At 47.7% G+C, this 14,112-nt stretch overlaps 1 protein-coding gene across 1 annotated transcript in view; it reads right to left on the reverse strand.

Moving 5' to 3' along the window:
- LOC129732616 (ras-related and estrogen-regulated growth inhibitor) overlaps window positions 1–5,732 on the reverse strand; it is a 50,462-nt gene extending 44,730 nt beyond the window's left edge. Inside the window, exon 1 of the mRNA XM_055693633.1 lies at window positions 4,546–5,732. Coding sequence (XP_055549608.1) covers window positions 4,546–4,651 — 106 coding nt within the window. The 5' untranslated portion in view covers window positions 4,652–5,732. The remainder of the gene's footprint in view (window positions 1–4,545) is intronic.
- Window positions 5,733–14,112: the final 8,380 nt, after the last annotated feature.

The raw sequence follows: 14,112 nt of genomic DNA on the forward strand, positions 1-14,112 counted from the left end.
TATTCCGATCGCTGGATACTCGATTTTGCCAAAAAGGTCTGTCCGGACTCTGTACCGGAACAGAAAACCTTTCGCGACGCGTTATTAGTAACTACGGAAGAGCCTCCATTTTCGATGTTGGAATTTTCAATGGCTCTCCTGTCGTGCAACAATAAGGCTCCAGGGTTAGATAGAATAAAATTCAACCTGTTGAAGAATCTACCCGACTCTGCAAAAAGACGCTTGTTGAATTTGTTCAACAAGTTTCTTGAGCTAAATATTGTTCCGCATGACTGGAGGGAGGTAAAAGTCATTGCTATTCGGAAACCCGGAAAACCTGCCTCTGATCACAATTCATATAGGCCGATTGCGATGCTCTCTTGCCTCCGGAAATTAATGGAGAAAATGATCCTCTTACGGTTAGACAAATGGGTCGAAACAAACGGGTTACTTTCAGATACTCAATTTGGCTTTCGCCGGGGCAAAGGGACGAACGATTGCCTAGCGTTGCTTTCTACTGAAATTCAACTAGCCTTTGCTCGAAAAGAGCAAATGGCTTCTGCGTTCTTGGATATTAAGGGGGCTTTTGACTCTGTCTCTGTAGAAGTTTTAAGCGCGAAACTTCAATCGCAGGGACTTTCACCAAATTTGAATAACTTTTTGCTCAATTTGTTGTCAGAAAAGCATATGTATTTCTCACATGGCGATTCGACAACTTCCCGAATAAGTTACATGGGCCTTCCCCAGGACTCATGTTAAAGTCCTCTCTTATATAATTTTTACGTCAATGACATCGATGAATGTCTTGCAAATTCATGCACGCTACGGCAACTTGCAGACGATAGCGTTGTATCCATTACTGGTAGCGAGGCTAGCGATCTGCAAGGACCATTGCAAGATACCTTAGACAATTTGTCTGAATGGGCTTTTAAGCTGGGTATCGAATTCTCTCCGGAGAAAACTGAGCTGGTCGTTTTTTCTAGGAAGCATAACCCAGCTCAGCTGCAGCTCCTACTAACGGGTAAAACGATCTCTCAGGTTTTAGTCGCTAAATATCTCGGGGTCTGGTTCGACTCTAAATGCACCTGGGCTTGTCATATTAGGTATCTAACACGAAATGCCAACAGAGGATTAATTTTCTTCGTACGATTACCGGAACCTGGTGGGGTGCCCACCCAGGAGACCTTCTAAGGCTTTACCAAACAACAATATTGTCTGTAATTGAGTACGGCTGTTTCTGCTTCCGCTCCGCAGCAAACACACAATTGATCAAACTGGAGCGAATACAATATCGTTGTTTGCGTATTGCCTTAGGCTGCATGCAGTCGACCCATACGATGAGTCTTGAAGTGCTAGCAGGTATTCTCCCGTTGAAACATCGCTTTTGGAATCTCTCTTACCGGTTGCTAATCCGATGCACAGTTATGAACCCATTAGTAATTGAAAATTTCGAGAGGTTGGTCGACCTTCAATCTCAATCCAGATTTATGACTTTATATTTTGACTATATGGCTCAAGATATTAACCCTTCTTCATACGTTTCCTCCAATGTCGCACTTTTAGGTACTTCTGACAATGCTATATTCTTCGACACTACCATGAAAACAGACATTATTGGTATCCCGGATCAATTGCGACCCCAAGAGATACCTAAGATTTTTTCCAATAAGTTTAAACATGTTAGTTATAATAAAAGGTTTTACACTGACGGATCTAATCTAGATGAGTCCACTGGCTTCGGTGTTTTCCACGAAAATTTAACCGCCTCCTACAAACTCGATGCTCCTGCTTCCGTGTACGTCGCAGAACTTGCTGCTATTCAGTACTCCCTTGGGATCATCGAAACCCTACTCATAGACCACTACTTCATCTTCACAGATAGTCTCAGTGCCATTGAGGCTCTGCGATCGATGAAGACTGTGAAGCACACCCCGTATTTCCTGGGGAAAATACGGCGGTTTTTAAGTGCTTTAACAGATAAAAATTACCAGGTTACCTTAGCGTGGGTCCCTTCTCATTGTTCCATTCCGGGCAATGAAAAGGTTGACGCTTTAGCTAAGGTGGGTGCTATTGATGGCGATATTTATGTAAGACCAAATATGCTTATGATGAATTTTATAGCATTTTGCGTCAGAGAACACTCAACAGTTGGCAATCATCATGGAACTCAGATGAACTGGGACGGTGGCTACATTCCATTTTTCCTAAGGTATCGACGAAAGCATGGTTCAAGGGGTTGGATGTAGGTCGGGACTTCATTAGCGTGATGTCCAGACTTATGTCCAATCACTACACGTTAAACACGCATCTCTTTCGTATAGGGCTTGTAGACAGTAATCACTGCGTTTGTGGCGATGGCTACCATGACATCGAGCATGTTGTTTGGTCGTGTACCGAATACTGTGGTGTTAGGTCCGAGCTTATAGATTCCCTTCGGGCCCGAGGAAAACAACCGAACGTACCCGTTAGAGACATTCTGGGAAGCGGTGATCTCCAGTACATGACACAGCTATACGGGTTTATAAAAAATGCTGGAATTGAAATTTGATTTTTCTTATCTATTTGTTAGATTACAATTCCCGTTATAAACTGAATGAAAATGATAAACCATGCTGGAGACACTAAATCGAAGACTCGGCATCTTCATGTTCACGCAGACACCTCAGACCAAACCTGCCCAACTGGAACATCACTGCTTAGCCATGTACAAATAAATAAATCCTGTAACTCAATATAGTTAAAATCAAAATTGTAACTCCCCTCCTCTCACCTTGAATCCCCACTAGCTCGTAGTCGGCAGCGAGATATAAAAAATGTGCCTCCCTCTTTTCCCTGCTAATTTAGAATTAAAAAAAATGTACTTGGCTCAGTTAAACATAAATTGTATCGTGCCGTGTCAAATAAACTATTTTAAACCAACCTCATTTGCATTGAGCAAAAAAGTATATAGCCCCTTAATGTGCTCAAATTATGCTTGAAATTGCCAACAGCTACTTATAGATTTATAAACCAAAAGAAAATTATCAGAACTTTATCCTGTTTTAACTCTAAAATAAATCGAAAGTTTGGATCTTCGAAAAATCATTAAGAGAATCAAAATAACATATGAATAACAACCGCTCATTACTAGAAGAAATGTTTCATTACCCCCTTTCCGCGGAGAAAAATCGGTTTTTATCCCTAAAATTGGCTTTTAAACTCTTGTTAATTGCCACAAACAGTATTACATTATAAAGATCGTTATATTCTCTAACATGAGTAATGAGTATACAATATTTTCATCGTTAAAAAATTCAAGTATAGTTGGTGAACTGTGCTCAAAATTCAGATGTTTGCTTCGCTTTGCTGGCCCAAGAAGGTTCAGATTTGGTAAGTGACCCCATCGTAGAATAAGTTAAAAATATTGAATTGCGAAGGTTGTAATATGAAAAAAACCAAATTCGCCTGTTGGCGTCGTAGATACCCCAACAGCAAAGGCGTGGTTTTCACTTTTACATCGCTGCTGCCCACTACGAGCAGCTGGCTGGTTGGTAGTGAGTACGCTATAGGCCGATTGCTTTTAATTCCGCATGAGGGCGTCAAAACAAACGGCGACCGGCATCGTACGCGACACATTGCCACAGCTGGGGATTAGTGGTGGACCCGATTAAACTTTCGCTGTGATCCCCGCCGACCTTTCACTAGGGCGATTCAGGGCAGAGCGATGCTCCAAGAAGCCAACAGCCGCGGAACCATTCTATCGCAACTGTCACGAGATGAAAAAGCACCCCCCTAATGGCCGCCGTCGCTGCGGTATCTTATCAAATGGGACGGGCAACTGTCCACCCCCTTTATGTTGGCTACAGCACACATATGTATGCACATGATCGTTTGATTGATTGCTACTTTTGATCACATATTTTTCGTTCGCCCACTGGTTGCTTCTTTATTGGCCGCAGACATTAGTGAGCGCTTCGAATTTTTGGCAATTCACCACACCGAACCAAGACCGAGCGTCTCGCATAATGAAAATATTCACACAATAAAGTGAAGGTACTGCGGTGTGTCCTGCGGCTGTTGTCCGGTTACGGAATATTACGGCGATAGATGGGATGTTTTGTGCGTTTCTACAGCCGCAGTCGTTAAGCTGCCAATCGATTCAAACTTTAATTATCGCACCAGCAATACCGTGGCAAAAATGTCAGGGCCATATTTGATAACCGCAAACAATAAAAGCTGTCAATGTGTGTCGTAAGGTTTAATTACTGCCGTTGGATTCGTCCTGCTAAATCGAGAGTTGTTCCTGTTTTCGCCTACACTATTGGGGTGTATTGGTTTACAATGTAAGGTTTATTTCCCGCAAATTTAACCTTTGCTACAAGCATTTCAAATACAGCATGGTGTTGGGATTACTTCAAATCGTAGCAACGAATAAGTCATAGGCTCGTTGACTTTAAGCTGAGACTACTGCAGATCATCATATCAAAAAATCAACAATATTAGTTTGCACAGGCTTTCCACTGCATTTTCAATCAAACTTCTTTGCTCGAAAAAGAGCTGCACAGTATAAACTAATAAAGTACTCACCGGTTTTCCCCACCCCATTCTGGCCGAGAACCATCACCCGGAAGGGTTTTGCCTTGGAATGTATCCCTAGCTTAACCAGCGAAGATTTCGGCGAAACGGTCGTCATGGTGTTGGATTTTCCCTCCGCAGCTCAACCCTGGCAATCAGGGGTACCGTGGAATGTTTACGACTTATGAACCCGAAAACAAAGAGTTTGTTTTTGGCTGGCAGGTCTGTAACCTTCACGGGACACTTTCGATTTTATTCATCCATGCTTGCGATAAACTTCTATTTTTTCAGTACTTTTGAGAAATTTTATTAATCAGTCAGAAGAGCGGGGAGAAGATTTCAAACAATCAAATAATAATCATTTACCCACCACACAGCGAACACACTTGGGAGGGGGGCCAGTTCAGACTCGAATCACGCACCGAGAAACGATTTTTCCGCAGTGACTTCCCACATCTGGCCGATAAATTACTGTTATTTTTGGCCAGCCCCGAATAGAGTGTAGCCGTTTGTTTACACTAGATAGCGTTCCTCATCATTATGGGCATCAGCAGAAGCATCCTCCTGCTGCTACTTCTCTTCATCGGCCGGAAGGATTTTCACACTTTTCCCTTCGGTCCACATGCGCACCCACTTTTGCCTGCGTTCGCTAGTGTAGTACTTTCGCACTGGTTTCGATAACGGTCAGCTAGCTTTTTGTGCATGTCCGTATATTTGCGGATCACTGGCGAAGAAAACAATCATCGGCTTATCATTTTCATTTTCTGCTCTGAGAAACTACAAACGATGACAAAGTCTCCCTAACAAAAGTCTTCAATATTTTTTTTTACATTTAGGCACTAATATAGTACATCTTCTTCGATCACGCGACTGCAATGAAAAACGCATCACACTGCCAACTGTTTGCGGATGTTTCGGAGAACGATCGTACGGCGTACGACCGAAAACCTTGGCCAAGATGTTCTACTTAATTCACTACACACTCTCGGCTATCATCACTACGATAGATGTACTTCCTTCACCTTTTCAGTCTGCAACCAGGCGTCGAGAGCACTGTCACCCAAGCGCACCGATTTGATTTATTTACTTGCAGTTTTCACTCGCAGCCGTCCCGTCGTTTCGTGATCATCCGTCCTCACTTGTAGGTGTAAACACAGACGAACCGCGCCGTGCGATGCCGCAATGGCAAATATTCGCCAACCGGCGGTCCGGCATCGGTTAAATAGTTAACCGTAAATCCCTTTCGTTAATTCACGCTCACTCTCTCCCGCTCTCGTTCACAATTGTAGACTTGCAACTCTCACTGCACTGCAACAGAGTTGCGGGCGTGTGAACTTGGATGCTGCTCTCTCTGTTTTGGTTTTTCCATTCAATTTTCCACCCACCCGCACGCGATGGGGACGGACTCTGCACAGCCACCGGTTGATATCGCACCGTTAACTGGTTAGATACTTCGAAGCGTAGTTTAAAATTGAACTGTTAAAATATTATTGAAAACATGTAGGATGGTTTTCACAATTCAGTCATACCTCGATATAAGGCAACTTTATTTTTATTTTCGTTACGTTATATCGCCCATTCAGAGAAAATTTCAACAAGCAAAAAAAAAATTTGTTTCTAATTGATGCAGGAATGTGAATTGTTATTGAAGGATGCGTGAAAACTTATTTTCCATCACATATTAGTATTTTTAAACCTTTCTTATGCCCATTTAGGACAATTTTCCCATTAGTTTCATTAATTTTAAAATCTACTACAAACATTTTTTTGAAGCAATTTATACCCCAAAAACGGTTGCTGTATCACTTATTTTCAATTTCAATACATTTTCAAAGTTACGTTATATCGAGGTTGCCTTATATCGAGGTTGCCTTATATCGAGGTATGACTGTACAAACTAATTTATTTCATGGATGTCGAAACAAAACATGATTGAACCCCAATTTCGTCCCGTAGAGTAGGTCGAAAAGGAATCAAGGTAAACTTCGAAAAACTATGACTTACATTAATGAACATCTTCTGAGAAGAAATATAAATGGATTTAATAGAGTAAATTGTTGCATAACTTTTCATCAGTTTTTATTTTTAGTTGCTGATGACGTTTCACAAAAAGTTTATATAATAAATTTGATTCTAGGGAATACGGCCTACGGAAAACGACTTCTTATTTTAATTGTTATGAACATTCGAACAAATCGAAAAGTTCAGTTCAGATTTTTAAACAGGTAGATCCAGAATCGCGATGTTTTTAAAGCTGTTTTCATTTGATGCTCAATAAACGCGATCACGACCAATTTGCCAGACTCCAAAAGCTAACACTTTTGTTCATTCGTTGAAGGCTATAACTTGTTTCTTCGATGTGCAGTCTTTCCGAGGCCCAAACGTAGACTCAGATCACCTTCTTCAGTTTCAGGGCTTTAGATCGCAAGTCTCTGACGCACGGTCCTAAGTTTTCGTTTATGTAAATGCGTGTATTGACGGAGAATCCTATCTCCGAGAGTAACAGAGAGCGAGATTGTAAGTAACGGGAGTAAAACTCATTGCGCTGGACAGTTATTGCGAATTAATCATGTAGACTTTGCCAGTAGCCACTGGTCCTTGAGAGAGCCGACGGATATCTACCAGTGGAAATTTATTCTCAGCGTATTCCAGAGCCTTGTACCATACGTGGAAGTAGGACAGCAGGTTTTCGCCATCTACAAACGGAATTCCACTGACCATCAGGTCGTTCATGCGAGAGCTTCGATCTAGTGCCAACGATGTACCTTTGTTGGCTTTATCGATCGATGAAGAGATTGCAGTGAACGTACGTTTATTTTCTTCTCGTAGTTTCTCCATATCCTAGGCGATATTATCCCGAAGAGTACTCAGCTGAGATTTAAGAGATGAGAGAGAAGCACCCAGTTTTTTGAAGTCCTTTTTAGAAAATTGTTGATAGCTGGTCAGTTGGGATTGCATTAGATTTGCGAGATCCGCAACGGTCATTTCATCGTCAGGTTTGCTGACTGGATTATTGCGTAGGCGTGTTTGTGGTGTCGTCATGGCGGGATTCAATATATACACAGGTTATAACTGACCAAATGGATGCCTTTGTCTTCCGCCCAAGTAAGTTTATTGGAAAAAATAACGACAACAAAAAGCACCTTTTTCTGCTACAAATCACCGGCGACAAGGCAGCAACGGCAGAGCTGCATGCCACCACGGGTCGACGTGTGGCGATCGTCGAGGGCGCACAATACAGGTGTGACCACTGACAGTACCGAGCAGTCCCGGACCAGCAGCGGGAGGTCGCCTAGGGGTGGCGAGCGTCGGACCAGGGACAGTCGACTCCTCGCAAAAGCCACAATCACCCGGAAGCACCTCTGACGGAGCGAATAGAGCCGCTCCTAACACCCAAAAGCACTTACCCGCCCATCGGGACTGATGCCAGTAAGGTCCCGATTATGGCAACTGGCAGCGTAGTGAACGGATATGAGCTGGATTTCGGAATGGTACCGCATCTTCGGGCTGGCACCTGCATCGAGCTCCCTTAGTATGTGACAACGGCTTGAAATGGCGAGGTGGTACCCGGTGCAGGGGTCTCCGTCCCATAAAACCTGGAAGGCCTTCCAGTACGTTCCGAGGCTATTGCCTGGTGGGAATCAGGCAGGAGTAGGATCAGATGGTTGTTCCTGACTTGCGCCGGTCGGTGGAGTCATAGTTGCCCATAAGGCGCTATGACTGCTTACCCTAGCCATGACCTCACTGCTTCGGCATAGACCACTATGGGACCACATAGGCGACTACTCCACCATGGACAAGGATAGCGGCTGGAAGGGGGACCCATTTAACATCAAGATGAACACATTCAAAACGAAAGAGACGAGTGCGGAGGGATTACAAAATCCCTTCGCAAGAGGTGGCATCCAGCGGTCTCCGCAGAAGAAGGCGGAGACGGATGCGGCGAAGTCTGGAGGTGGAAAAACGGCGAATCCGTCGGTGTCCACACCAGACATCTCGGTAGACGGTCCCTTGCTAGTCAAGGCCGTCGAAGGGTGTATGGACACGCGGCCAAGAGTGGCGGCGCTGTCTGAACAACTCGATGCCATAATCGAGTTCTTGGCGAACAGGCGAAACATCGCTGGCGACCTGAAGCAGAGCCTCCTCCTGCTTCGGAGCACCATTGATGAAGCCAGAAAGGAGCACGAAGAACTCGTAGCTCGGGTGAAGGCGGCCGAGAAAGCGGCCAGGAACGGGAGGGCGACTGCATCTAAAGAGGTGCAGACAGACGCCCCCTCGTTCGCGTCGGTCTGCTCCACGGGGCAGGTCGCTAAGCGAACGAGGCAGTCCCCGGTGGAAACGGCCCCCGGGAACACCAAGAAACGATTGGTCGTGCTACTCCCACGGGAACACACGCCAACCGGTTCAAGGTCCACCGCGGAAAAGGCACAGGTGGAGGCTACGGGCAACCCTTGGACTACCGTAGAGGGTGGGAAGCGTCGGGAAGGTGCGACGCGACATGATGGCGGAGCGGCCAGAGGACCAAAAAAGGTCAGAAAGTAGAGTACTCAGAAGTCTTGAAGAAGATGAGGGGGGAAACCCAGCTCAAGGATCTGGGGGCGGATGTGCGGAGTATCCGCCGATCTCGCACTGGCGAGATGATACTTGAGCTCCGGAAGGACGCCAAGAACAAGGGGGCTACCTACAAAACGGTAGCTGAAAAGGTCCTAGGGAAGGAGGTGCAAGTGCGGGCACTCACCTCAGAAGTGACTCTCCAGCTTAAAAACCTGGACGAGGTCACTGAGGGGTGCGACATTGCACAAGCCCTAAAAGCGAAGTGCGGGGTGGAGGTGGCTAAGGAGTCAATCCGCCTCCGCAAAGGTCCGGCGGGGACCCAGATAGCTACCTTCCGACTACCGTCGGCGGACGCTAACCTGGCCCTGAAAGAGGGCAAGTTGAAAGTCGGCTGGTCTGTATGTCCTCTGGGCATACTACAGCAACCAGACATTTGCTTCCGGTGCTTCGAGGGCGGACATAAGTCCTGGACCTGCAAGGGGCCCGATAGGAGCCAGCTGTGCAGGCGATGTGGAGGTGCAGGCCATAAAGCAAAGGACTGTGGGGAGTCTCCCAAGTGCATGGTATGTTCCGGGAAAAGGGACGCCAAACACTTTATGGGAGGCCCCAGGTGCCCAGCCGGTAAGCCGGCTGCGAAACCACGGGCGTAAGGGTGACGCAACTGAACCTGAACCATTGCTTCGCGGCTCAGCAGCTGCTACACCAAGCAGCCACTGAGTCGTTGTCGGACATCGCCGTCATATCGGATCCCTACCGCATCCCTCCCGGAAACGGTAACTGGGTTGCGGATAAGTCCAGTTTGGCGGCCATATGTACGACGAGCAAGTTCCCGGTTCAGGAGGTTGTCTCAACCTCAGAAGAAGGGTACGTAGTTGCTAAGGTGAACGGAGTGTTCTACTGCAGTTGCTATGCTCCGCCACGTTGGTCTACCGAAAGGTTTACCCAGATGGTCGAACCCCTATCCATGGAGCTAACGGGCCTAACGCCGTTGGTGGTGGCGGGCGACTTCAACGCTTGGGCTGTTGAGTGGGGAAGTCGCTTCACGAACCAGAGGGGCCAGATCCTGTTGGGGGCGTTTGCTCAACCTAGATCTGGCCAACGTTGGGAACAAAAGTACATTAAGCAGAAATGGTGGGGAGTCGATCATCGACGTGACGTTCCCCAGCCCCGGACTGATCAAGAACTGGAGGGTAGACGATGGCTACACTAATAGCGACCACCAGGCGGTCTGTTATAGTGCAGAAAACAACGAGAGGCGGCAAGCGACGGGTAGAGCCAACACTCCGACCGTTCGCGGGTGGAAGACATCGCACTTTGATGCCGAGGTATTCGAAGAGGCAATGAGAAGGGAGCGCGAGGGGGGCAGTTGGCTCCGCCCGACTGCTGACCAACTAGTTGCTATGCTATCGCGGGCGTGCGACGCCACCATGCCTAGGACTCGCCAACCTAGGAATGGAAAGCCACCGGTTTACTGGTGGACGGACGCGATAGCCGACCTTCGCAGTGCGTGCCTCCGTGCAAGACGGAGGATGCAGCGTGCGCGAAACGAAGAAGAGAGGACAGAGCGCCGCGCAGCATTCAGTTCGGCAAGATCGATGCTAAAGAGTGCGATAAAGGCCAGCAAGAGGGCCTGCTTCGATAGGCTATGTGCGAGTGCCAATACAAATCCGTGGGGTGACGCCTACAGGATCGTAATGGCCAAGACTAAAGGCGCGCTGGCGCCTGCAGAGCGATCACCAGCGATGCTGGAGCGTATCATCGAGGGACTCTTTCCACGCCACGAGCCAAATCCTTGGCCTCCGGCGGTCGAGTCTCACGTCCGACGTTCCAGTATCTCAGACATAGACCAGAGATGGTCGGCCAACCTGCCGAGCATCCAATCCGTGAGCGACGACAGCCGTGTCGAGGCAGAGGAGGAGGCAAGGGTTACGAATGAGGAACTCATCGTGATCGCCAAATCCCTAAAGGTGAGCAAGGCACCGGGACCGGATGGTATCCCTAACCTGGCGATCAGGCTGGCGATAAAAACGGCCCCCGGGCTGTTCAGGGCAGTCATGCAGAGGTGCCTGGATGACTGTCTCTTTGCGGACAGGTGGAAGCGGCAGAGACTGGTCTTATTGCCGAAGGCTGGGAAACCGCCAGGGGACCCATCGGCATATAGGCCTATCTGCCTGCTGGACACCGCGGGCAAGGTGCTTGAGAGGATCATCCTCAACAGACTGGTGAGGTACACGGAGGGTGTACACGGTCTGGCAAGTAACCAGTTCGGCTTCCGGAAGGGCAGGTCCACGCTGGACGCAATCTCTTCCGTCATCAAGACGGCGGAGGTAGCAATCCAGCGCAAGAGAAGGGGAATACGCTACTGCGCAATCGTCATGCTCGACGTGAAGAATGCGTTCAATAGTGCCAGTTGGGACTCCATAGCGCTCGCGCTCAGGAGCATCCATGTACCGTTGTCGCTGTACAAGATTCTGGAAAATTATTTCCAGAATCGAATACTTGTTTACGACACGGAGGAGGGTCAGAAGTGCGTCCCAATTACCGCAGGAGTTCCGCAAGGTTCTATCCTGGGCCCGTTGTTGTGGAATGTCATGTATGACGGAGTGTTGAAACTCAAGTTCCCTGTAGGGGTTGTGATCGTCGGCTTTGCAGACGACATAACGCTGGAGGTTTACGGCGAGTCTATCGAGGAGGTCGAGTTGACGGCCGCGCACTGTATACGCAAGGTCGAGGACTGGATGCGCTCCAGGAAACTGGTGGACGACAAGCTCACGTTCGGGAGTCACGTCGACTATGCCTGTAAGAGGGCCTCATCGGCTATTGCAGCACTATCTCGTATGATGTCCAATAGCTCAGCGGTTTATGGCAGCAAGCTGAGACTTCTTGCCAGCGTGGTTTCGTCCATACTTAGGTATGGTGGGCCAGTGTGGTCCAGAGCGCTAGGTACTAACAGTTACCGTGGTAAACTGGAAAGTACCTACAGGCTCATGTGCCTGAGAGTTGCGAGTGCGTATCGTACGGTGTCATACGATGCAATCTGTGTCTTGTCCGGCATGATACCTATCAGCATCGCCATCAAGGAGGACAGAGAGTGTTTCGACCAACGTGACACAAGGGGCATACGTGGTACCAGAAGGTCATTCTCGATGCTCCGCTGGCAGCGGGAATGGTCCAACTCCACAAAGGGCAGATGGACGCACTGACTAATACCGGAGATATCCGGCTGGGTCGGGAGACGACATGGTGAAGTGAACTTCCACCTGACACAAATCCTGTCAGGCCATGGTTGTTTCAGGCAATATCTGCACAGGTTCGGACACGCGGTGTCCCCCATGTGTCCCGAGTGCGTGGAGGAGGAGGAGACTGCTGAGCATGTCTTCTTCGTATGCCCCCGTTTCGTAAGAGCGAGGAGCAACATGATGGCTGTGAGCGGGCCTGGCACTACTCCGGACAGTAGTGTCTAGTCCGGAGGATGTGCGACGACCCGGACATCTGGAACGCGGTCTGTGCGGCCGCCTCTCAGATTGTTCTGGAGCTGCAACGTGTGTGGCGGGTCAACCACCAACACGCCAGTGGTAGCTAATTACCAGTCTCCAGGTAGTTAGCTAGGAGGTTATAAGAGTAAAGAGGGTGCATCACGCACAAAAGCCACTCCCCGACGTAATACTTAACCGTCGTTCCGGGAAGACCAGGGCTGGAGACTGGAGGGGTTTTAGTGGGTCGGGACAGGGATCAGTAGGTGTCTGGGCGAGTGTAACTACCCCAGCATCTCTCCCCTAGTCTCATCCCCACACCCTGAGTTCTCTTCTCAGATGTCCGTTTGCAGATTTCCCCGCCACCTTAAAAAAAAAAAAGGCAGCAACCAGGTATTAAGTGGACCGTTAGCACTCGATCTTCAACTACATAAACTTCAGGGGATTTGTACGTGAGAGAAACAACTGTTTTTATGTTTGCACCGCGACAGTTAAGTTACGTGCACCACATTCTACTCCGTGTTGCGTTGAAGACGTGTTAGCCCACTTATAGAAAAATTCTACGCCCTGCCTTTCGTCATGGTGGAAGACAACATGCGAGTAGGTATATTTTTGAGTTCTTTCTTTTAATATTTATCAATTACTCCTCAATTTTCGCGACAAAATTGTTGGAGTAGATCTTACGCTTCAGATTTGCCCAGAAATTTTCGATGGGATGCAGTTGGGGAAGGTTGGACGGGTTCGCCGACTTTGATACCACATCGTGTTCAGCTGCTCTAACTCCTCCAACGATCGCTTCGAATAATGGGTCAACGTTAGATCCGGCCCGGTCACCGAGGCATTTCATACTATGATAATTATCTTTCACGGCCAACCTGTGAGCGCAAGAAGGGCGGCTTTGACATCCCCTCTCGGTGATTGTCAGCCACAGCAGCACCTTTGTAGGGAACATGGTGTGTGAACTTAACCTCGGAGCTCACTTACTTCATGGGGGAAGTAAAATACGAAGTGCCCTGCCAGTCGTTGCCACCCAGGGTGAGAAAAGTTTTGTCGTCAATTTTATTGAGGAAACTACAACTGGTTAAATTCTCAGCTACTCACTGACTGCGGCTGCGTTGAAACCTATGAATGGCGAACAGCAAGATCTTGGAGGTAGCTGTGACGGCGACGACGGTGATGATTGCTACGATGGCGATGATGATGGCCATGTGGAGATAACTGCGACAGTGGTGACGATTATGTGGAGTGATGCACGTGACTTTCTTGGTCCAATTTCTTGTGAGGGCGCTCAATACAGTCCGGGAATTCTTTTTGCGAGTAGCTGTCGGGACCGGAATTCTCGGCGTTAGATATACTTTCCAACGGCACCGGCCGTATTATTCAACTATCACGTGTGAACTTACTCGGCACAATTGTGGCTATATTAGCTAGAGATGCACCGAATAATAGGGCTGGGGAAAAGTTATTTTTGAAAACAACCGAATATTCGGATTATCGAATAATGATTTAAACTAGACTTTATCTAGGGTAATCCACTCTAATTGATGAGTAA

This window comes from Wyeomyia smithii, chromosome 3 (genome assembly GCF_029784165.1).
Source record: "Wyeomyia smithii strain HCP4-BCI-WySm-NY-G18 chromosome 3, ASM2978416v1, whole genome shotgun sequence".
NCBI lineage: Eukaryota > Metazoa > Arthropoda > Insecta > Diptera > Culicidae > Wyeomyia > Wyeomyia smithii.